This window comes from Molothrus ater, chromosome 6 (genome assembly GCF_012460135.2).
Source record: "Molothrus ater isolate BHLD 08-10-18 breed brown headed cowbird chromosome 6, BPBGC_Mater_1.1, whole genome shotgun sequence".
NCBI classification, from domain to species: domain Eukaryota; kingdom Metazoa; phylum Chordata; class Aves; order Passeriformes; family Icteridae; genus Molothrus; species Molothrus ater.
In genome coordinates, this window is record NC_050483.2 from 9374046 (window position 1) to 9397614 (window position 23569).

The following is a 23569-nucleotide window of genomic DNA, read 5'->3' on the forward strand; positions in this document are numbered from 1 at the left end:
GCGGGGCCTGCGCGGGCCGAGTGGGCCATGGCGGCGGAGGCGGCGGAGCGGCACCTGGGGCTGCTGCGGGACGAGCGGGAGGCAGAGCTGGCCCAGAGCAGGTGCGGCACACACGGCACCGGCACCGGCACCGGCGACACGGCACAGACCGCCGGGGGATTACGGGGCGGTCGCAGCCGGGGACACGTGCGGCTGCGGGGGCACGGTAGCGCTGTCACCCCTGGGGAACACTGAGGGACCCCTTGTTACCCCTGGGGAAGACTGAGGGACCCTCAGCCGGGACCTGCTGTCACCCCTGGGGAACACGGAGGGACCCTCAGCTGGGACCTGCCTGTCACCTATGGAAACCCCAAGAGATCCTCCCCTGGGACCCCCTGTCACCTCTAGGAAACCCTCCTGTCACCGGTGGGAATGCTGCTGGAGTCCCACCGCTCTAACCAGCCCAGCCCTATAGGAATGCCAGCCCACAGGGCTCTGATCCATGGGGAATCCTGCTGGGCTCGCCCCCACAGGACCAAGTCACCCTCTTAGATGGCCTTGCTGGGGTTACAGACACTTACCCAGCCAGGAGGACGGAGGTGCCAGGCTAAGGTCATTCTGCTCTGTCCCCTGGAGCTGTGACCCTCATCCTCACCCCGTGGTGTTCCCACCTGCATGTGGTTCCCAGGGCATGGCAGGAGAGCGTCTCCCTGAAGGAATTGCAGCGGAGAGGTGTCTGCTTGCTCAAGCTCCAGGTCAGCAGCCAGAGAACCGGCCTCTACGGGCGTCTCCTGGTGACATTCCAGCCCAGGAAGCGGGACTCGGACACCGAGCTGCCCTGCAACAGCTTTGGGCCTGGTCAGTGACACTCCTGTCTTTCCAAAGAAAGAGATCATACAGCCTAGAAGGGTTTGGGTTGGAAAGGACCTTAAACCCCTTCCCGTCCCACCCTCTGCCATGGGCAGGGACGCCTTCCCCTAGCCCAGGCTGCTCCAAGCCCCGTCCAGCCTGGCCTTGGACACTTCCAGGGATGGGGCAGCTGCAGCTTCCCGGACAGTGACACATTTGCCCCACCTCACTCTCCCTTCCAACCTCTGCAGGGGACATCGTGGGGCTCTATGAGTCTGCTGGGCAGGGGGACCCGCTGTGCACGGGCGTGCTGACACGTGTCACCCCCAAGGCAGTGACAGTGGCCCTGGAGGAGGCCCGGGATGGGGAGCTGGCCCTGGACCATGAGCGCTCCTTCCGCCTGCTCAAGCTGGCCAACGATGTCACCTACAACAGGCTCAAAAGGTGAGGGCTCACCCCGGCTCACTCTGCCCAGCAGGATGGGGGAGTGCCAAGTTCAGTTTGGAAAAGCCTTCCCAGTCCCTTCCCAGCTTGGATTTGTCATTCTAGAGCCTCACATCAGCCTCAGTTTACCCACCTGCTGGCTGGTCCTGCTCTTCCCTTTCCCTCTCCAGGCTGTGTTTTGGTCCTATTGCATCACCTCTGGAATGCTCTGGGTTCTGTGTAGGGCCTTTTCCATCCTGGCAGGAGGAGTGAACAGCTCCTTGCTGGATGAACATCCCAAAAAAGCACATTTGGCTGTACCAAACAGGGACAATGGGAAGTGGAAGCCTGACCAGCACAGGGATGTGTGTGCAAGGGTTGAGAGATGCAGGAATTGTGTAGGATTAGTCTTGTGGGGTAGCATTGTTCAGCTGTGGAATAGCGTGGTCCTTACTCACAGCTTGTCTCTGGGCACTTGGGAGTCTCCAAAGAATTCCTGCTGTGTCTGTAACCTGGATTTCCCCTTCTTTGGCAGAGCTCTAACTGCACTCAAGCAGTACCGTGGTGGCCCAGCCTCTGACCTGATCGACGTCCTCTTCTTTGCCTCTGCTCCCAGGGCGTTCCCTGAAACAAGTAAGGATCCTTTTTTTATCAGGCTTGGTGGGCATCCTTGGGAATTGCCCACGAGAGCACAAATAGCTCTGATCCCTGTTTTTATCCACACATGCTCCAGAAAAGACCCCAATGTTCAATGTGAGTCATCAGTGGGGCTGCCACTGGTAGCACTGTGTTCATACTGGTCTGTACTGGGCACACTTTCCTCATGGAAAGGACCTTGATAAAAACTTGGATATAAGTAGTATCCACTCTGTTGCGCTTCTTAGGAAGAAACAAAGATTAAATTACACAGCTCCACCTTTTGGGGAGAGCAAAGCCTCTGATCAGCAGCTGAGTCAGATATCACCACCTGCTAATGGATATTATCCCTTGGCAGAAGGGAAGAGTGCCAAAATCCGGGAGTGAGGGCTGAGGGTGGGCTGTGTCTACGCCATGTACGGAGCTCAGGGCTGCTCTCCCCCCTCATGCCATCCATCCCTGCCAGGGTTCTGCCCCTTTTCCTCCCCTCCACAGCTCCCTGCACTGTTTGTCTTCCTTGGAGTCCTGGATTTGGCTGCCCACTATGGTTTGCCTCTCTCCCATCTCCTCCAGCCAGGTTTGACTTCTGATAGGATGTGCCAGGGACAAAAAATGGGTGCTAATGAGTCCTATCCCCATTTCTCTAAGCATTGATCCCAGTCTGAGTCAAACCTTTTAGCCCTTTGGCTGCCCGGGGACCTTGATGCACTCAAAGTTTTAATATTAAATAAAAGAATTAAATTTTTATCAATCAACTTTCCTCAACAGTGCTTTTACCCCTGAGGGAGCAGAAGTGCCTCTAATGAAGGAAAGCTCCTTTTCACCACATCACTCAGCTGTGCCAGGCTGGGTAGAGATGAATTTTCATCTGCTCAGCACTGGGAATATTGATGGGTAGATGGAGGCACGTTAGACAGACAGAGGAGGTGCAATGTGAACTCCAAGGCCTTGCAGTTACCTCCTCCCTTCAGAGCTGCTTTCTCCCCACCTGGAGAGATGTTGTACCAGCCAGGAATTAAGGGATAATAACTTGGAATAAGCCTGCCCTGAGCTGAAGGGCTCTGCCAGGCAAACTTCACAGCACTCAGGCAGCTTTTCCATGTCACAGCCTCTTCTTCCATGACCAAGCACCCATTAGCCTGGTTTCTTTGGGGATGTGTCTCATCCCATCCATTACCTGGTTTCAAACAAGCCCATCAGCAGCAGGCTGAGTCAATAAGCCCTGGACAGCTCCTGAAATTGGCTGTCTAGACACACATCTGTGTCAACACTGCTCAGGGATGCCAGATGAGCTCACTTCCCTCAGAAACCAGGGAGCCACAGCTGGGAGACAGGGCAAAACCCACTCCAGCAGGTGCAATGTGCAGCAGCAGAAGCCTGAATCTGATTATTTTTTTTTTTGTGGGGGACAAGATGAGAATCCTAATTTTTCAATCAGGAAATCTTGTAGGTGGGTTCTGATACCGCTGTGCATTTCAGTAATTAATTATCAGCAGCAGCCTAACACAGCACATCAAAGCCCAAGGCCTTCCAAAACACTTAAATATGCAGCAATAAATACCCTTGGCATAAGACAAAAACATGGGACAGGCTGTGGGAAGAATAACCTAAGGAATAGCCAAAAGGAAAGGAAGGGATTTCCAGTGGGTAGCTGGGACCTGCAGCAAAGATTGGGACTGGCACAAAGCACTTCCACACCTCACCTTGCTGCCTCCAGGAAGGCTCCAAGGGGGAGAGCCATTTTTCCAGAAAGGGCAGACTCTGAACTGAGCAGGAATTTTGCCCTTATCAGACTCCCTGGGAAGCAGAATCCAGGTGCTCACCCATCAAAAACGGCCTCCTTGTCTCCCTTCCACTTTGATCTGCAGCCGTGGCTCTGCTGGAGCTTCCACACCTGAAATCACCTCCAAACAATCCTCCCCTGCTCCCAGCATCCATGTAGGATCCCTGCACCCCTACATTTAGGGAATGGGGGGGGGAGTGGAGAGGCTTTTCTTGCCAGCAGAGGCCAGCATTGCTCTGCTTGCTGTGCTCCTCCTGGCCATCCAAGAGGGACATGTCCCTTTTCCCTTTGGAAAGCAGGTTCTGCTGTACCTGTGCAGGTTGGTGATAGCTGCCAGCTCTCTCCTGTGCTGGAGAAAGGAATGCTCATTTTTGTTCCTGGCTCCAGAAGGCCTGGCTTGTGTCCAACTCTGCCCATGGCTGTCAAAACATTTGTAAAGGGAAAGAAGCAGTCCTGGTGAAAAGGCAGGAATGCCCCCGAAAAAGCCAACCTGGCAGCAGAACACTGGGGAAGCACCAGGGATTTCCAGCAAGAATTTCATGGCTTTTTGACACAAGTCACTTGCAAAAAAGAACCTGAAATGCTCCTCATCCCTCTGCCCTGTGACACCTCTTGTCATCACAGGGGCCATGGAGAGGCCTCTGAGATTTTTGGGGAAGACAAACAGTCCAGACAACTCAGCTGCCAGATATTTCCTCTGGAGAACAGGGGAAGTTCTGATCCAGGCTGAAGTACCCAGCTGGATTTTGTCCAGCAGTGTTGGCTGCAGTGAGGAGGAGCTGCTGGGGATGGGGGTCTGAATTGCTCTTGGTCAGAAATACACCCTGGAAAGGGCTTCCAGCTCTGGAAAGCCTGGGCTCTTCCTCCCAGGAAGGGCTGTTTCCATCCATTTTTGGTGCAAAGACCCCTTTCCTGAGCCTGGATATCACCCCCCAACCCACTGCCTCAGCAGAGCTGCTGGAACTGTGCAGAAAAGCATCTCAGTCCCTGGGAATGTTGGGGCACCAGCCTGGATGGCCAAGGAAATTTGGTTTTCAGCACTAATAAATGAAGTTGTGCATCAGGGCACAATTACCTGGCCACCAGCAAGATACATTCCAGGGATTTCTTCAGGTGAGGATACCTGGAGCCCAGCTGCTGCAGGGAGAAGAGTTTGGAGGAGCCACAGCATCCCCTAAGAGGCTCTTCCCTCCTGCCCACCAATGTGGCCAGCCCAGGAGAGGCACCCTGCCAGCCTTCCCACACAGCAGCTCTTGGCAGCCCGTGGTTGGGAGGGATGAGGGTGGGCACAGGCCTGGAGAAGCTCCTTGGCTCATCCTTGAGAAAGGAAGCATCAATGACTCCCACATCCCAGCTGTTCCTCACTGTGGGAAAAGCCTCTCAGGTTTGAAGCTATTCCTGCTTTTCCCCCAGCCCATGGGATGCTTCCTGGTCCTGTCTTAGTCATTAACACACTCACCCAAAATTTACGTATGAACCAAGAGGCAGGGTGACAGCAAAAAGCACCTTCAGCCCCATTTCTCTCCTCATCATCACCTTCTCAATGAGTATCTTTTGTTTTACCTCATTTGGTGGTGCTGCTTGAAGAGCCACAGGTTCACCTGCCTAAAACCAGAAGAAACTGCCATGTTTTTAATCCAGCCCTTAATGCAAAGGGAGGGATGAAGCACATGATGCCCAGCAGGGAAGGATGCCCAGAGATGTGTCTTATATAAGCTTTTGTGGGAACGTTATTTTCGGGAAACCTCGGTGTAATGAGTCATCATCCCTGCTGTAATTAACTCCCATAATGAACAGGGAGATTAGCATTAGGATTGGGGGGGGGGGATGAGAATAAATTTGGGCTTAAATGAGATCAATCTGGGAGGTTAAAAAGCAGCTTTTGAGAATTCAGTCTCTGCAGTGAAACCAATTCTCTTCTAATGTGATTTGCATATTCTTTTCTCTTTTTTCCTCCCTTATTAAAGCAGAAATGAGTTTTAATTTTATCATTTAAATTGCTCTTTGTACCTTTTCCTGCCTTCATTCCCAGTCTTGGCTGGCCACCACAGGGCTGCTCTGTTCTGCTCACAGACTCTGTAGGTTTTTCTGCTTTTTCACTGGTGCTGGATTAGGTTTGTTCACTGGCAGGGATTTGTTTGCCAAATCTGCTACTTCCTCCCCAATTTTCATTGAAGATTTCACTAAAGGTGTTGGTTCTCCTGCAAAACAAACCCAGAGCTCCCTCCAGAGCCAGGAAAACCTACCTGTTTGATGCTGGAGCAGCTTAATGCCTCTTAAATTCTGGGAATTCCAGCACTGACTGGTTGAAGGCCAAGTGTCAGGGCTGGGGAGGGGATGGGGAAGCATGGATGCAGGATGGGGAGGGAGCCTGTTTAAAAAGCTTATTTTTACCTTCTGGGGTCTTCCAGCCTCCTCAGTGCTTTCCTCCCAAGGTTCTCCTCATTACCAAGTGGATTTGGGCCTGCTGCAGAGAATACCATGTATTTCTAGATTTGTGCTTCTCAGCCTCTTCCAGCTGGGGCTGAGGTCCCAGTGACTCTCCTGCTGTCTCCCCAGAGCCTCTGAGTTCTTCAATGGCTCCCTGGATGAGTCTCAGAGGGAAGCTGTGTCCTTCTCCCTGGCTCAGAGGGAGCTGGCCATCATCCACGGGCCTCCAGGCACAGGGAAAACCACGACCCTGGTGGAGATCATCCTGCAGGCTGTGCAGCAGGGCCTGAAGGTGAGGCTCACTGCCAGGGCTCTGCTGACAGGGACCACCTCAGGTGGCCACCAGTGACCATCTCTGGTTGTGTGAAGGCCTCAGAGCAGCCTTCTTGTCAAGGGAAGATTTACAGGGATTCTTTGTCAGGAACTGGGGTGGTACCACAAGGGGAAATGGCTTCAAATGGGAAGAGGGGAAATTTAGGTTGGATATTGGGAAGAAATCCTTCCCTGTGAGGGTGGTGGGGCCCTGGTACAGGTTGCCCAGAGAAGCTGTGGCTGCCCCTGGATCCCTGGAAGTGTCCAAGGCCAGGCTGATGGGGCTTGGAGCAACCTGGGATAGTGGCAGGTGTCCCTGCCCATGGCCAGGGGGCTACTGGATGGGCTTTAAGGTCCCACCCAAACCATTCCAGGTTTCTGTGATTATTTTGCACACTGCTGGGCTTTGTGGCAGCTGGAGCAGCCCCTGTTGGATCTGTGCTAATCCAGAGCCTGGCTTGGCTTGCAGGGACCAGGGACTTCCCCACGAGCTCCAAGGAGGTGCTGATGAGCTCAGGTTTGGGGTTCGCTGGGGCCCCTACAGAAGTGCTGCAAAGCAAGGAGGGAATTACCTGTGGTGATGCCAGTGCTGTGTTCCCAACAGAAGCTCGCTGGTCTCCCTCTCTCTGCTCGGCCACCCCCTGCTCCAGCCCGTGGGTGCCCTCAGAGGTGCCAAGGCCGTGCTTGTCCCCGCAGGTGCTGTGCTGTGCCCCGTCCAACGTGGCCGTGGATAACCTGGTGGAGCGGCTGGCGGGCTGCAGGGCGCGGCTGCTGCGGCTGGGCCACCCCGCCCGCCTGCTCCAGCCCATCCAGCAGCACTCCCTGGACGCCGTGCTGGCCCGAGGGGACAACGCCCACATCGTGGCTGACATCAGGAGGGACATCGACCACGCCTGGGTGCGTGCCCCTGCGGGGGGAGTGTGTGTGCAGCCCGGAGTGATCCCGTGAGAAGGGCAGATGCCAGGGGAAAGTTCTTCCCTGGGAGGGTGGGGGGGCTCTGGAGTGGATGGTTCAGAGAAGCTGTGGCTGCCCCTGGATCCCTGGAAGTGTCCAAGGCTTGGAGCAGCCTGGGCTAGTGGAAGGAAGGTGTTCCTGCCCTTATGAGATGATCCATAAGGTCTCTTCTAACCCATTTTGGGATATTTTTTGGGGGTACTTTTCTAAACCATTTTGGGCTTCTCTGATCTTCATGTGCTGGAGGACAGAACTCCTCCTGCCCGAATCCTTCATGGAAGTGTGAAAATTCCAGTCCCTGCTGCTGCCCCTCACATCACCCAACTGCCCTGATCCATGCCCTCTTCTTTACCAGGGAAACATTCCCATCATTAATTCACTTCCTAACAAGCTGTCTGCCTGTCCTGATACTCCCTCCCACTCTCAGCCACCTCAAGTAGAAAGCAGAGCACATTTTAAAATGCATCCTTAATTTCTTCTTTCTCACCCTAATTTTCCTAACATTCCCTTACAACATAGCTCTGGTACTTGGGGTGAGGATTTGATGCTAACTAGGTTATTTTCCTTCCCTTTTCTAGTGGCAGCACTGTCCAAAAGCTTTTTAAAGCTTTTTTCTTTTTTTTTGCTTCTTAATTTATTTTCCATCTTTCTGACTGGTGATTAATTTTCACTTTCATCTCCTTGGGAGGAGTATGTCACAGAAGCTGCCCTTGGCTGCAGAGAGCTCATCTCCAAGGTCCTGACCCATCTTTTCTTCCTCCTGCCTCTGTTTCTCCACTGCCACATTCCCTGCTTTTCCCTGGAACAATTTCTCCCTTTGCAGCTCCATGTTTTGACTCTTCTCTCTCCTTCCCTTCTCCCCAGCCCACAGAAGCAGCAGTAAGAGAAATAAAAACCTGTGCCCTCCTGAGGCATTTCCTACGCCTCTGTGCTTCCTTCCCTCACCTGGCTTTGAGATTCCCAGGACCTCAGCTTCTGGATACTCCTTACTCCAGCAGGGTTTCAGCCCCACAGTACCTGAGAATGAAATGCAGCACAGATCCAGGGCCAGTCCAGCTCCAGGGATGCTGAGCAGGATCAGGGAGCAGTCCAGGAGGATGAGGCAGGGAACCCAGGGAAGAAAGCAGGCTCACTCCATGAGCTGGCCTTACATAGACTCCCAGACCAATGAGGACATGAGAGAGCTCACATGAGGCAGGTGGGGATGATTAGACTTGATATTCCTAATCCCTAACTAGGAATGGGTGACATCCACACTGACCTCATCCTCAGGGCCTGTGATCCCACACCTGGAATTCCTGAGCCCATTTTGATGACACCTGTCAGATACATGGAGGTTTCACAGTTTTAAATACCCATGGATTCAGCCAAAGCAGGGGGCTGAGGTGATCCATGTTAGAAAATCAATCCATCCATCCATCCATCCAATCCACCCATGGCATGACTATAGGAACCAGCCTGTCTTGCTCTTTTTGCTACCTATAAGAGCTTCTGCCTGCAGCCTTTGCATCCTTTCCAGCCTTACCTCCAGGGAAATGATCCCAGTTTCCATCTGGGATTGCTCAGTGAGCCATAGCTGAGCTGTGCTCCCATGGCTGCTGCTCTGGCAGTGCTGGTGTCCAGTGCTGGTGGGTTAGGGTGGTAGATACATTTAATACCTGCTAAAAAAAGCCCCGGGCCTGTCTGGATTCTTTCCAGCAGCTCAGAGAGGCCAGTTTGAGGTGGCAGAGCTGCTGCTGGGGCTTGGGGAGCCCTCCTGCTTCCAGAAGGGCTCTGCTTCCTCAGAATAAGCTAGGAAATCCCAGTCCCCAAGACCCCTCTTCCTAAACATTCCTCCCTCCCAGATGCTTTGGCAGATCAGAGACACAGCCAGCACTGAGTGGCAGCAGTTGGCTCTATCCAAATTTTTCTGTTTTCTAGGCAAAAACCAAAAAGGCTCAAGACAAAGGAGAGCGAAGCCATTTTCTGGGTGAGATCAAGACCCTGAGGAAGGAGCTGAAGGAGAGAGAAGAGGCTGCCATGACTGCAGCCCTCAGCCAGGCCAGCATTGTCCTTGCCACCAACACAGGTGTGACATCCTCCTGCTGGTGTTTTCCCTCCCTTTGCCAGCTAAACCAGGTGCTCTGCAAGGCAGCTGTCCTGGGATGGCTGGCACACTTACTCCCAGCTCCTGTGAGCTCAGCAAAGCCCCCCAGTCCCAGTGGGATTCTCGCAGCTCCCACTGTGGCGCAGGAGGTTGTTGAGCACAGAAGATGGATCTGGAAGGGCCCCTGTTAGCTCTGAGTAGGAGCAGGGAGTGCAGTGAGTAAACAAGTGCTGCTGGAGGTGTGCAATCTGCTCCCCATGGCATAAATCACATGGGATTGCTTCCCTGCTTGGACCCTTGCCAGGGCTGATGAAACCCAACACGTGTTTCCAGAGCCTGCTCCCAGGCTGCCTGTGGCTGCTTCTGCACTCACCCAAATGCTGTTACACAGGATTTTAGGGAGCAGGTCCAGGTGTCCATCAGGCAGCTGCAGCTGGGAAGGTTTGGCACGTGTGGAAGGGCTTTACTGGCTCAGATTTTTCATACTCACTTAAAATCTTCAGATCTGGTTGCTCAAGGGTCATTTGTTGAAAGGAAACATCAATAGTTTTAGGTCATAAAACAGCAAGTTACTGGAGTGAAGGTTAGTGGACAGATAAATCTTTCCATGTCTTAGTCCCTGGGAGTTGGCCTCTCCTTTCTTTATACTTGCCTGAAAGAGAGGGGGAGATTTCCTTCTCCCAGTAAAACTGGTGGTTTTGTTGATCAGCTGTGATTCTCCCTGGAACTGGAGCTTCCCAGCCAGCTGGAGAAGTGGCAAAAATCGAGTTATGACTGTACAACTCACCAGAGCAGATTCATACAGGCTGGAAACCAGTTTTGGAAGGAGAACAGTGTCTGTGGTGGCAAACTGGAATGCCTGAAGTGATGCAGAGCTGCAGAGGCAGCAGGATTTACAGTGGCAAAGCCAAATCCCCACTCTCAGAGCTGCAATAGCACAGGAGCTTTGGAAAAAACATTTCTGTAAATAAAAATCTGGGAGACTGGCTTCCTCACCCTGCCCTCCTCCTTTTGCATCCTTCTTCTTTGTGAACTGCAGGCAGATTTGAATGCCCCTGGAATTCAGATTTCTGATCAATGTATGGATCAGTATCAGTAGGTCATGGTTAGAGCAGGATGTCTGTAAGGAGACAAATGTTACAAATGGACTTTTGATGTTAAAAATTAGCCCTTGATGTGGCTGTGTGGTTCCAGTCTCCTTCCCTCTTCCCAGTGCCACGAGGAGGAGCAGAGTCAGCCCATCTCCTCCTCTCAGGGTGTCCCTCAGTTACCAGACAGGTGAACCCCTAGTCCCTCACCCCCTGAGTGCTGGGTATGAGGAGTTTTGTTGGCACTGGGGGGCAGCAGGAAGGTGGGTGTTCCTTGCTCTGCTCCAGATGAAGCACTGGAGCATATTGTTGTCTTTGGCATCTGGGCTTCACTGCTGTTCCCAAAGATACTTGGAAGCGTCTGGGCCCAGATGCCAGGGGAAAAAAGGACAAAGAGGAGCTGGCAAAACCAATCCTGACTTACACATATCAGTGGATACGTGTTTGGCAGGGCTGAATTCCTACATCTCTGCAAAGAAACATTATTTCACTTGCCTCAGTCACTATTACAGCTTGTGAGGTTTGTTTCCAGAGCAGGTTCCTCACTCTTCCTTGCTCCCCTGCTCACTTGGGAACCTTCTCCTTCCACCAGGTGCTTCCTCAGACGGCCCCCTGAAGCTGCTGCCTGAAACCCACTTTGACCTGGTGGTGATTGATGAGTGTGCCCAGGCTCTGGAAGCCAGCTGCTGGATCCCTCTGCTGAAGGCTCCCAAGTGCATCCTGGCTGGGGATCACAAGCAGCTGCCCCCCACCATCATCTCCCACAGGTAAAAATCCTGGATCCTCCCGTTCTTTGTGCAGCCTCTGAATCCTGGTGATTGGAGACATTTCACAGTGGAGAGCTGTGCTGCCTGCAGGCTCTGTGGAATGCATTTGGGCTCATCCTCAGGCTAATCCTAGTATTTCCTTTAATTCTGCTTCTGTGGTTTCCACATTTATTTATTTAATGTATTAATATGTGAATTGGCCCAGTGAGATGCTGCATTATCACACACCTCAGGGATTATAAAACCTCCCAGTCCCTACAATGTGGATAATAAGAGCAGTTAGTTTGTGGAAAAGATCTGTGGATAGTGCAAATTGCCTGTGCTTCCAGGGGGATGCTGCAAAGAGTACTGAGGAATCTTTGAGTTATTTAAAACATAAATGTGCTCATGTTTATCTGGTTTAGGCAGCTCCAGATCTGGAATTACTGAACCACTGAAGCAGAGAAATAGGCCTGACTTCATAAACAGCCTGTCCTGCTTGCAGAAAGTAATGAACAAGACACATATCCGCCACCTCACTTGGATTTTGAACACAGGAAATGAAAAATCCAAGGCAGGCAGCAGCTCCCAGCACATGGCCAAGAGATAGTGAGAACAACATTCAGGGGCTGCAGCATCCTCTCATTTTACCTCTCTCAGATGCCTGAATGCTTGCTGTTCTGCAGATCTTGGCAGGTGATAAACACATGCTCAACTGCCCGGAAGTGTCCAGGCTGGTGAGCTCCAAAAGCCTCTCCAGAGCCCTCCACTCTTGTGTCCTGCTGTTTATTCCCTGGGAATTTGCAGGCTGGCTCTCCATGCCTGGATTTTCCAAGCAAGGCACTTTTTGGAGTAGTATCTTGTTGGCAGCAAGAAGAAATTGGCCATTTGGTCCTTCTAATTTCAGAGTTGTTATTATTTTCTGTGAGTGGTGCATAAAGTTCCTCTTTTCCCCCAGAAAAACTTCATGATAGCTCCATAATACTCCATAGTACCCATCCAGCTGGATCCACCTCAGCAGCCTCAGCCTGGCTTCTCCCCAGACTGTCAGATTAAGGGCAAAACACAGTAAAAATCCCAGCTCTGTTATCTGGAACGGGGCTGACACTCAGCTGGTGTCACTTTTGGCTCCCTCTTTTGAGACAAAAGCAGTTTTTCTTCACTCCAGAAACATTGTAGCAGCTGCTTTGTTTCTGCTCTGTCACGGTGGCTGCTGCCAGGAGCCTTGGCTGGAGCTGCAGGCTAAAAGCTCCTCCTGGATCTCCTCCTGCTCCTGCTTGAGCAGTTGTGCCTTTCTCTCCATCAGCTTTGACTTGGTGGCCTTGGCAGTGCAGGGGGACATCAGACTCCATGATCTTAAAGACCTTTTCCAGCCTGAACAACTGTGATGGAAATAAACGGGATGCTGGAGAGCCCCGTTCTGGGCTTTCCACGTTCCCTGCAGGCCCAGGAAGCATCACAGAGGCAGATCCCTTCCACCTCCTTCCGTGGGTATTTCCAGAGCTCCCACAAAGGCCCCAAATCACCTGCCAGCTCCTCTGTGGTTCAGGGGAAGCAAGGAGCTATTTCCAGGGATGATTCATGCAGAGGACTCCAACCCTTCCGCCCACCTTCCCCTTCTCCATTGATGACAGTGGGCCTGGAGTGGGTGGGCTCCTATTTTTGGGGCCACAGGGAAGGGTCTGAAGTTATCTGGGATGAATCCAGGCTGGCAGGAGGCTCAGCTGTTACTACAGCAGGGGAAGCCAGCCCTGCTCAGGCAGGAAGCCTCTGTCCAGCAGGAATGCTGTGGGACTCTCTCCACCTTCCTGTTACCTGCTTTTTCCTCCATGGAATCAGCATTTACCTGTTCCTGCCAGCAGTGACCCCCTGAGGCCTGGGGAATGTTTGACAGAGGGTCTGAAGGCTCCTCTTCCCTGCTTTCTGACACACCTGGAGGTGTCCCAGGATCCAGAGGCCATCCCCACACACACCTTCCAGTCCATGCTGGCAAATTCCAGCCCCCTCCAATTCCCTCTCGGCAGCTCCAGCCCAGGCTCATAGGCAGCAGCTTCCGTCTTGGAGATCCTCCTCCTGCAATTTGTCCTTGTCCCTGTGGGCATCTCCATGCCTGGGCACTCCCTGCAATCTGTCAGGAACATTTGTTTGCCTTGTTGGAGCCCTCATTCCATCCTTTTCCCAATGAATTTGTCTCCACATCAGGGCTCTGATGTATTAATTTGGTTTTACTCCCCTCAGATACTGGCAGGTGCTTATCAAACCTCTTGTTCTGTACAAACACAGGGATATTTTGCCATCTTGTTTGTCCATGGTCAGTCTGGATGCCTGCACCATCCCAAATCCATGTGCTGATTCCCATGGCAGGTCTGAATGGGCTTCCTTTCACTTCGTCACTGAAGTGCCAGGCATTGGGTTTCTCTGGTAGCTTCTACAGCTGGATTGTCCTGGGACACATACATGAATTTTTACTTGCCTGAAAGAAAGGGGGAGATTTCCTTCTCCCAGTAAAACTGGTGTATAACTTCTCTCTGGAGTTCCTGAGGTAGAAAAACACAGTGACCTCCTTCTCCAGACTTTTCCAGCCAAATCCAATGTGTACTGCAGGGATCAGTCACACCAGCATCTCCTGTCTCAGGGATGAATAAGAAAAAATAAGTCATGGCTGAAGACACAGCTCCAGCCTTCCACAGGAAACAATTCCTGGTTTTCTCCTAGTACTGATCATTCTGGACACGTACAGAGCAGGCTGGCCAAGCACAGCATTTCCTGCAGGCAAAACAAGATGAAACCATGTTAGCAACAAATCCTGCTTGCTGTGGGCTGGGTTTGGGAATTCTGCCTTTCCCAGCTGTACTTTAGGTACTTTAAAGTAGATATTCCCAAGCATCCCATGCGTGGTTCTGTCTGTCCAACTTATCCCAATTTTATTTCTCTAAAGCAATCAACAGGCAAAAAACATCTGCTCAGGGCACTCAGGATTTCCTTGGCAGAGAAATCAACCACCGTAGGAATTAATTGAGTGGTGAAATAACAGAAAATTATTAACAGGTGAAACATTCCTGAGCAGATTAATTCCTCATTATTAATTCAGCATATAACCTCCTGTGGATCCCTGTGGTGGGAATGCTGCTGGAAGGGTAGGGAACAGCATTATTCCTGAGGTTTGCTCTGAGGTTTAGTGGTTGTTTCAGGCATGGTTTGCACCTGAGTGCCAACAGCTCTCCCTGCTTAATTTCCTTCCTGTCCAGGAGGATCCAGGCTCCATGGGCAGAACAGAGCTGGGAGAATCAAGTTAATTCCTGATGTCTGGAATGCATCCCCCAACCCTACATCTTGCTGTGTCCCCTCATCCCACCTACCCCATCCCCCATCTGGCAAACTGCTGCCTCCCACCTCCTGCTGCCCTGTCCATCCAGAGGTTATTCCCCTTTTTTTTGCCTGCGTGCTGCATCCTCTGATTCAGCGAGGAGGAGAGCTAATGAGGCCCAGCTTCTTGGAAAGATTTGTCCTTAATTGTCCCTTCTGCAGGTTTAATGGCTTGGCGGTCTCCTGTCACGTTTCCCAAGTGCCTGTGGTGAGCGTGGCAGGGCTGGCTGGTGCCACAGCAGTGCACTCGCTGTGGGGCCGTGTAGCGCTGGGATTCCCCCGGCAGGGATTGGATGCGTGCTGTGCCCCAGAGCCTGATGGAAAGCGTTTTCCTGAGCTGTTCCCTGCCGTCATTCCATCATCTTCATGCTGCTTCCTTGTGTCTGGCAGCCACCAGCACGCTCAGTGTCAGCCTCAGTATGAAAAATCTCTGTACGCTCACAGAATCCAAGGGCAACGACTTCCATCCTTCTTCCTCAGATGGTGCCTCCCAACAAAACCTCTGTGAGGCCAGGAGGAAGCAAACAGGCTCCTGAAAGGCTGAATTCTGTAGGAATTTGATTCATTTGTGCTACATACATGAGCAAGGGGCGCTGCTGGATGTGATGGGGATTTAGTGAGTGAAGAAGCAAGGAGTGCAGTGCATCTGTGCCTTAGTCCAGGGTGAGTGGCCAGGGAAGGATGCAAATGCTGGAGCAGCAGGGATCTTGATGAAAGCAGCAGGGCTTGGCTGTGTGAGCACCAGGCATTCCAAAATTTGGGGTGGAGCTCTGATCCTATTGCAGTGGGTGATGCTGATGCTTGCTGAGCTTGCAGTAACACCAGTGTAGCCTTACACTGGTGACACTGATGGATCACGGAATCATGGAATCACTGAGGTTGAGAATGACCTCCAGGACCACCAAGCCCACCCTGTGATCGATCCTCACCTTGTCAACCAGACCAGAGCACTGAATTCCACATCCAGTTGTTCCTTGAACACCTCCCGGGGTGGTGGTGACTCCAGAGGCCAGGGGCAGGATCTGTGTCCAAGCTTCTCTGATCTCTGAGTCTGTCCCTGAGGGTCAGACAGACCTGGTGGAACAGGGGTGACGGTGTCACCCCAGGGGAGCCACACGAAGGTGCTGAGCAGGGCTGGAGCGCGGCTGCTCCCACAGCATTCCCACTGACACCCTCTGCACCGCGTGTGTCGGGAGCGGCTGGCTGACCCCCGTCCCGCCCTGGGCCGTCCCTGGAGGATGGACACTCCCACTCTGAGGTGCTTCTCCGTGCAGGGCCGCGGCCGAGGGGCTGTCCCTGAGCCTGATGGAGCGGCTGGCGGGGCACTACGGGGAGCGGGCGGTGCGGATGCTGACCGTGCAGTACCGCATGCACCGGCTCATCATGGAATGGGCGTCCTCGGAGCTCTACGGCGGCCGGCTCAGCGCACACCCCTCCGTGGCACAGCACCTGCTCAGGTGGGTTCCTGTTCTCCGCTGCTGCAGGAGCTGAAATGTCCTTTTCATCCCCGTTTGTTCCTTCCCTGCGGAGTTTTCTGCTCCTCCTGAGGTTGGGGCAGTGTTTTTGTTTCAGACATTGTTTCATCGAGGAGACACTACCGGGGGGGTTTGTCCTTTTTGCTCTGTAACCAGAAGCGATGCAGACTTGTCTTCTGTGTCCTCCTTTGCTATGATAATCCTGGAATCCCAGAATGGTTTGGGTTGGAAGGTTGGAAGCCCACTCAGTCCCGTGCCACAGGCAGGGACGCCTTCCACTAGACCAGACTGCTCCATGTCCCATCCAGCCTGGCTCCTCCAGGGATGGGGCAGCCGCAGCTTGTGTGGATATTGCTGTAAGAGCAGCATTGGTAACTGGCCCTTTCACACATACCTCGTGCAGGGACCTGCCAGGTGTCTGTGACACAGAAGAGACCAGCATTCCCCTGTTGCTCATAGACACCGCTGGCTGTGGCCTGTTTGAGCTGGAAGTGGAGGATGAACAGTCCAAGGGGAATCCAGGTACCAGAATGGATGGACTGAGGTGCTCAGCCCACCACAGGCTTGGCCACATCCCAGAGATGTCTCCCTGGGGTCCCAGAGAGCCTTGCTTAGCTGAGAGATCTTCCCTCCATAAATCCTCAACCTCCAGGGACTCTGAGCTGTGTTGGAGCTCTAGGGACAGTGTCCAGCTTGTGGGTGGCCTCTCTGGCTGCCGTGTCCCCTTGCAAGGACATTTCTCTGTGCTGAGGGCTGGGACAGGGTGGAGAACCCCTGTGGAGGTGCTTTACACCAAGGAAGGGCAAATAGCAGCAGGCAGAGCACAGACCTGTTTTGGGAAGGCCATGGATAAAGCTCAGAATTACCTCCCAGTATTCTGCTCATTCCATGAAATCCTGTCTGGTTCTTCTGCATGGATTTTCCTAGGACACCCGAGTTCTGTTGCTTTTCAGCTGAAAAAGTGGATTTCATTACAGAGCTTGAGTGCAAAGTCAGGCTGGAAAACACAAGGGCAGTTTTTACCAGTTTAAATATCTTTTACCTTCTCTTTGACCCCCACCATCATTTGAGTGCCTCATTTTTCCATGCACCATTCCCAGAGCCCTGCTGAACACAACAGGCTCTTGTTCCCTCATGGAGAGCCAAAAAGCCTGGTCTGAGAGAACTCAGGGATTTGGAGCAGAGGATTAGAGGCACATCTCCCCAAATTTGGGAGGCAGCCTTTTGGCACAGCTCACTGCAGAGTCTTGATGTTTATTGCTGTGTTTTGCTGCAAAGCAGAAGCCCAGCCAATGAACCATGAAATAATTCATACAGGATTTAATTTTTCCCCTTAGATCTCTCTGAACCAGGCACCATTTTGGATAACCATTTCATGGCAGCCTTTCCTGCTGTTTTGGGGGAGGTGGGCACATTGCTCTGGCCTCTGTCCCCTGTCACACTCTGTCCCTGTCCCAGGAGAGGTCCAGCTGGTGGGGATGCACGTCCAGGCCTTGGTGGATGCTGGTGTGAAGGCCAAGGACATCGCTGTGGTGGCCCCCTACAATCTCCAGGTGAGCTGTCCCTGTCCTGGCATCCCCCCTGTCCCTGCACACAGAGCACCACAAGACCCCAGAGAGCTGCAGAGCCAAATGTAACCAGCATTTGGGACCAGCTCCTGCACCTTTGAGCAGTTTGGGGCCATGGAGGGAAGAGCTGTTAGTGAGGTGTTCCACTCCCAGCCCTCAGGAGGTTTGGGAGGGAGGGATTCCCCCAAAACCCTGCCATTTGAATCCTTTTCACCCATGTGTTTCCTTTAAAAGCTGCCCTTGGCCTGTTTCTCAGGTGGACATGCTCAGACAGCACCTTTGCCACAGCCACCCCGAGCTGGAAATTAAATCAGTGGATGGTTTCCAGGGCAGGGAGAAGGAGGCAGTGATCCTGTCCTTTGTCAGATCCAACAAGAAAGGTAAGACTAAGACCTGCCTGCTGGAGCATTGCTCCCCTGGGAATGGGAAGGAAGTCATGTAGCCAAGTGCTGTGGTTTAATTGCAGTGCTCTAACACTTGGCTCTGGATGGATTTAGTGGCAAACCCTCCCTTTTCAGGCTTTTTTGTTTAATTAATGAATATATGTGCTGTCAGGGCTGCAGAGGAGGCTCCTGTGCTACAGCAGGCCCAGGACTGCTCAGTTTGAAGGTTCCCTGACCCCCTGAGGGCTCAGAAATGATTTAAACCAGGGCCCTAAGAATGTCACATCCCATTAGCCCTACATTTAGGGGAGCTGGGGGGGAATTTCTTGAGTGTTGAATTCCATTTTGGGTGAGTTCCCTGCAGAAAGTGAGCAGGAGCTGGCATCCCAAGCTGTGCATGGAAAATGCTGCTTTTGGGAGCAAAATCTAGAGCAGAAAATCAAGTTCTTTGCTATCAGCAGCTGCAGTGGAAGTTAATAGCTGGAAAAAAGCTGCTGCCCTGGGGGCACAAGGCTCCTGTTCAGGGAGCTGAAAGGTTTGATGGAGCTCAGTAGGATTGTTCTGTGATCACCTCTGTTCCATGCTGGGATCAATTCCCTTTCCAAACCCACAGTCCTATGCTGCTGGAGGTCAAATGCTGAGGGCTGGAAGGGGAAAAAAAGGGGGGAAATATGCATGGAAGGAGGAGGTGCCTCTTTTTCCAAGACTAGAGGAGGAAAAGCAGCCTTGTGGGGAGAATGGAGGTGGGGACAGCACTAAGAATAGTCCTGATCCAGGAGTGACTCACCCCTGTGCTGGTGGGAGCTGGTGGCCCTGGAAGGGTGAGTGTCCCACAGCCCCTTCTCCTGCACAGGGAGAGGCCAAAGCTCAGGTGTGGGGCAGGAATTGCCTTCCTGGGGGCACAGGGAGGCTTCTTCTTGACCTGTCCCTCTGCAGCCATTCCTGATCCAGCAGGAAACCTTCATTTAAGAGGAAACTTTTCCCTGTGAGGGAGCTGAGGCCCTGGCACAAGTTGCCCTGAGAAGCTGTGGCTGCCCCATCCCTGGAAATGTCCAAGGCCAGGTTGGACAAGGCTTGGAAGTCTGGGATAATGGAAGGTATCCCTGGCAGGGGGTGGAGTCTCCCTGGATGGGCCTTAAGGTCCTTCCCAACCCAAGCCATTCCAGGATTGAAAGGAGTTAGATTGGCCCCTGCAGCTGGGTTAAACCTCATCAGAGAAACTGGGAATTGTTCCCTGAGCTGCAGAGCAGGCAGAGGGGCTCCCCCTCAGCCTGTCCCTGAAAGGCAGCACAGAGGAGGCTGCTGAGGCAGAGCCAGGCTGGGCACTGCTCTGGCAGAGGCATTAATCTCTTCCTGCCTGGCCTGCTCGCTGTTCCCTGGAGCTGGGAGCTCGCAGCCACCCACGCTCCGCTCTCGCTGCCTGATCCTGCCTGAGTCATCCCGGCACTGCCGGCTCTCGTGCTGTCTGTGAGCAGAGCAAAACCTCCCAAGTGGCTGTTCCTACAGACCCCAGGGAATTTGGGAGCACGGGGGAGCTCTGTAGGACAGGGAGGAGCTCTTTACCTGCAGTCTCTCCTCTGTCGCAAGGTGAGCCTTTTCCACGCTGCTCCATCTTGTGTTTGCTCCCAGCTCCGAGCTGAGCTTGTGTCATGGGCCAGGCAGGGAGATGTTCCCCCTTTCCATGTGCCTTCCATCCTCTTCCCTGCCCCAGGAAGCAGGGAACCTGCAGGGAGCCTGTGCAACACAGGTAGCAAGAGGAACAGCTGTGAGCAGAGCTCCATAAATGCCAAATCTCACCCTCCAGCCAATAAATCCTTGGATCCCTTGGACCAAACCCCTGCTTGGAGGGCATAGGGTCCCCCTCTACCTGTCCCCCCCTACCTGACAGGGTCCCTGTCCCCTCTGGCATCCTTCCCTCCTGTTTTCCCAGGTGAGGTGGGCTTCCTGGCTGAGGAGCGCCGGATCAACGTGGCGGTGACGCGGGCGCGGCGCCAGGTGGCCGTGGTGTGTGACAGCCACACCGTGGGCAGCCGCCCCTTCCTGCGGCGCCTGCTGGACCACCTGGCCCAGCACGGCCTCGTGCGCTCCGCCTTCGAGTACCTGGATGACCTCGTGCCCCAAAACTACCCCGGGGAGGGCCAGGCCCAGCGCCAGCAGGGCCCCAAGGCACCGGGCCCCAAAGCGCGGCCGGCTCCGGCTCCAGCTGGGAAGATCAAGGCGGCAGCAGGCGGAACAGGGAGCCAGAAACAGGGAGCACGGAGCTCCCCGAGCCCTGCCACAGCTGGGAGGGACAGCTCAGGGTCAAAGGAGGGTGGCGACAGGTTCAGGGCCATGCTGGTGGCCTTCCTGGCGAGCAGCGAGGCACAGCTGGATTTCCCAACATCCCTGAATTCCCACGAGCGGATGCTGGTCCACGTGCTGGCAGAGGAGTACGGGCTGCAGCACCTGAGCTCCGGGGAGGGCCGGGACAGGTACATCAGTGTCCGCAAGAGACTCCCCAAGCAGCCTCCGCTGCCCTCTGAGCCCCTTCCCGAGCCCCCACTGCCCTCTGAGCCCCTTCCTGAGCCCCCGCTGCCCTCTGAGGCCCTTCCTGAGCCCCCGCTACCCCCCGAGCCCCTTCCCAAGCCCCAGCATCCCCACGGGAACACCCCTGACCCTGCAGAGCCAGGGGAAAGCAGCAAGAGCTCAGGGAAAGTGGATCTGAAATCCCTGCACCTGGAGAGAGTCCAAAGGGAGAAAGCCAGGCGGGAGGAGGCGGCCAGGAAAGTGCAGGAGCCCAGGAATGGCAGAAGGAAAAAGGACAAGAGTGAAGCCAAAGGTGGGTGAAGCTTTTTGTAACCAGCACAATTAATGCTCTTTGAATGGATCTTAATCCCGGTGGGTTTGCTCCAGAGTCTGAGATTTGGGCATGGAGCATGTGGCTCTTGGAATGCTGCAGGGAGGTGGGAGCTGACTGCAGCCTCCAGGTTTGGATACCTGGAAACACATTCTGTAAGTGAGAGGAAAAACACTGGAGACCCTTTCCCAGGAGAGTCTCAGGAGTCACAGGCTCCCAAGAGTGGGGAGAGGAGCTGAGTGTGGGAGTACCTGCCCACGCTGAAGGATGTAAAGGCAGAGGCTGCCCTGTGGCTGCAGGAGGGAGGGTTTGTTCCCAGGCCCCAATGCAGGTGTGTGCTCACCTTTCCCAGGAAAGCCGGCGATCGGGAGCGCGGCCAGGGAGGATTTCGATGCTCTGATCTCCGCTGCCATGGAAGCTGACAGGACCTGTGGCTTCCCCCGCTGCAAGGCCTCTGTCACCACCCTGGGCCAGCTCTGCCACCACTGCCAGCGGCTCTTCTGCCTCAGCCACCACATCCCTGAGGTAAGGAGGGGGCAGGACGGGCTCAGCCTGGGAATTTTCCCTGTGGGGCTCCCTGGGCAGGAAGGGTTTCCTTGCACGGAGTTTGAGCAGAGCCCTCCCTGTGAGAGCCTGTGCTGAGCTCAGGTACACAGGGCTGGCAGGTGCTGACACCTGGGCTCTGCTCACCTCTTCCTGAGGGATTTTCTGTTTTCCTCTCATTTTGTGCCCTTCTTTACCATTTTCTGGCACTTCTACTCTGTGTGGATAAAGTGAGGCAGAGAGCAGAAATGGAGAAGCACAAATTTCAGGCTGAAATGAGCCTGGACTCAATTCCAGCTCCTTGCACATTCCCTCTGCATTCTGAGGGTGATCCCAGCCCTTTGCAGATTGTCTCTGCATCCTGGGGACAGGACAGGCACGGTGCAGTGCTGCCTGGCCAGCGATTCAGAATTCTCTGTGTCCTTGTTCCTTACCCTGTGGAGCCCCCAGGAGCTCAGCAGCCCTATAAATCCTTGGCAAGCTTTTCCTTCTGTCAAGAGCTATCTGTTTCCATGGCAAGGAATAGTTGTATTTATGGTCACTCACATCCAGGGGGACGGAGATTTATTCCCTGCAGAATGGCCTCTCCCTGCTGAATTGTGACAAGGCTCCAACAATTGCAGGGATTCAAATCCATGTCAGCCCTGGGAAGGGCTGTCACAGCTCTGAGGGAACAGGCTGGGACCTCACTCCATGGGAACATAAATGACTTTGGGATGGGCCAAGAAAAGGGATCAGAATTTAGGATCTCACCTGCAAGAGATAATTCCAGTGTTGGACTTGGCTCATTAAAGCAGCAGATTCATGGCTAAAAAAGGTCTCCCATTCCCCAAAAGTCCTTTCCCAGTTCACTGGAAAGGAGGTGGAAGGAGCCACTTGAACCATCCCAAAGGATGATTTACCTGCTGTTCAGAGCCCAAGGCCTGGATCTTTATATTTCATTCTGTGTGAGAGGAGTTATAAAAGATGATTTTATAAAACACAGAATAATAAACATTAATTATTAATTATAAACAATAAGTATAAGAATAAATCTATAAAATAAATCTATAAAATAAAGAATAAATCTATAAAAATATAGAGTAAATATAAAATGAAACCAAGTAAAATTAAAATACATAGAAATAAAATAAATAGTAAACAATGATAATAAATAGTAAGCTATGATAATAATAAACAATAGTAGTACAATGATAATTAAAGAAAAATTAAGTAAAACAATATAAATAAATATATAAAATAAATAAAAACAATAGTAAACAATGATAATAAAATAATGAACTGAAATTATAAAAATATGTAAGTACATAAAGCAATATAACAGCACAATAACATAATAATATATAACGTAATGATAATAATGGCTGTAAATGGTGGGAGATGATTTCAGGGGGATGCAAAGCAGGCCCACAAGGAATTCCAGGCTGGAGGAGGAGTGGCAGCCCCTGGCTCCCAGGAGGGTGATCCGTGCCCGTTCTGTCCGCAGGTGCACGGCTGTGGGGACAAGGCCAAGGCGCAGGCCCGGCAGCGGATCAGCCGGGAGGGGATCCTGTACCCCGGCAGCGGCTCCAAGGACAAATCCCTGGATCCCGCCAGGCGAGCCCACCTCCAGCGCCGCCTGGACCAGAAGCTCAGTGAGCTGACGAGCCAGAGGAAGGGCAAAAAGAAAGACAAGGAGAAATGAGGGACCTGAATCCTGCCTTTTTTAACCTCAAAGCCACAGCTCAGCCCCCCCAGGGCAAAGCTGCTGTGCTGGGCCTGGGTGGAATAGGGGGCTCCATTTTGGGGGAAAACCTGGAACGGGGAGCTTTCTCAAGGTGCAGGGCTGAGGCAGGGGAGGGAGAGCTGCTGCATTGTCCTGGTTATGGACACGGTGATGGATGCACTCAGGGGCCAGTGCACGCTGGTAAAAAGGGCATTAAACACCCAAAGCTGTCACTGTCACATCGGTCCCTGCGGCAGCACATGATGGATGCCTGGGAACAGGAACGTGGGAGGCATGGAAAACCCTGGGTAACCCTGTGCTCCAGGGAGGATGGCTGAGGAAATGGATGTGTCCCAGCCCAGCAATCCTCTGGCTCTGCTCAGAGCTGGAGGGAGCCAGCCTGTCCG

General features: G+C 53.1%; 1 protein-coding gene across 1 annotated transcript; it reads left to right on the forward strand.

Annotated features, from left to right (window-relative positions):
- The first annotated feature begins 16 nt into the window (after window positions 1-16).
- Window positions 17-23401, forward strand: IGHMBP2 (immunoglobulin mu DNA binding protein 2). Its single transcript, XM_036384811.1, has 15 exons — window positions 17-101; window positions 668-837; window positions 1080-1272; window positions 1787-1870; window positions 6230-6392; window positions 7109-7309; window positions 9287-9434; window positions 11133-11307; window positions 15927-16109; window positions 16531-16649; window positions 17586-17680; window positions 17952-18075; window positions 20009-20896; window positions 21267-21439; window positions 22944-23401. Exons 1-15 carry the CDS (start codon window positions 28-30, stop codon window positions 23139-23141), a joined length of 2988 nt encoding a protein of 995 aa, XP_036240704.1. The 5' UTR covers window positions 17-27; the 3' UTR covers window positions 23142-23401.
- Window positions 23402-23569: the final 168 nt, after the last annotated feature.

Bases quoted from the DNA above. Each gene is read 5' to 3' on its own strand.
- IGHMBP2 (XM_036384811.1), top strand. From the start codon at position 28: ATGGCGGCGGAGGCGGCGGAGCGGCACCTGGGGCTGCTGCGGGACGAG. The intron at 1,273-1,786 runs GTGAGGGCTCAC...CTTCTTTGGCAG, and splicing joins ACCTACAACAGGCTCAAAAG to AGCTCTAACTGCACTCAAGC. The intron at 17,681-17,951 runs GTGAGCTGTCCC...CCTGTTTCTCAG, and splicing joins TGGCCCCCTACAATCTCCAG to GTGGACATGCTCAGACAGCA.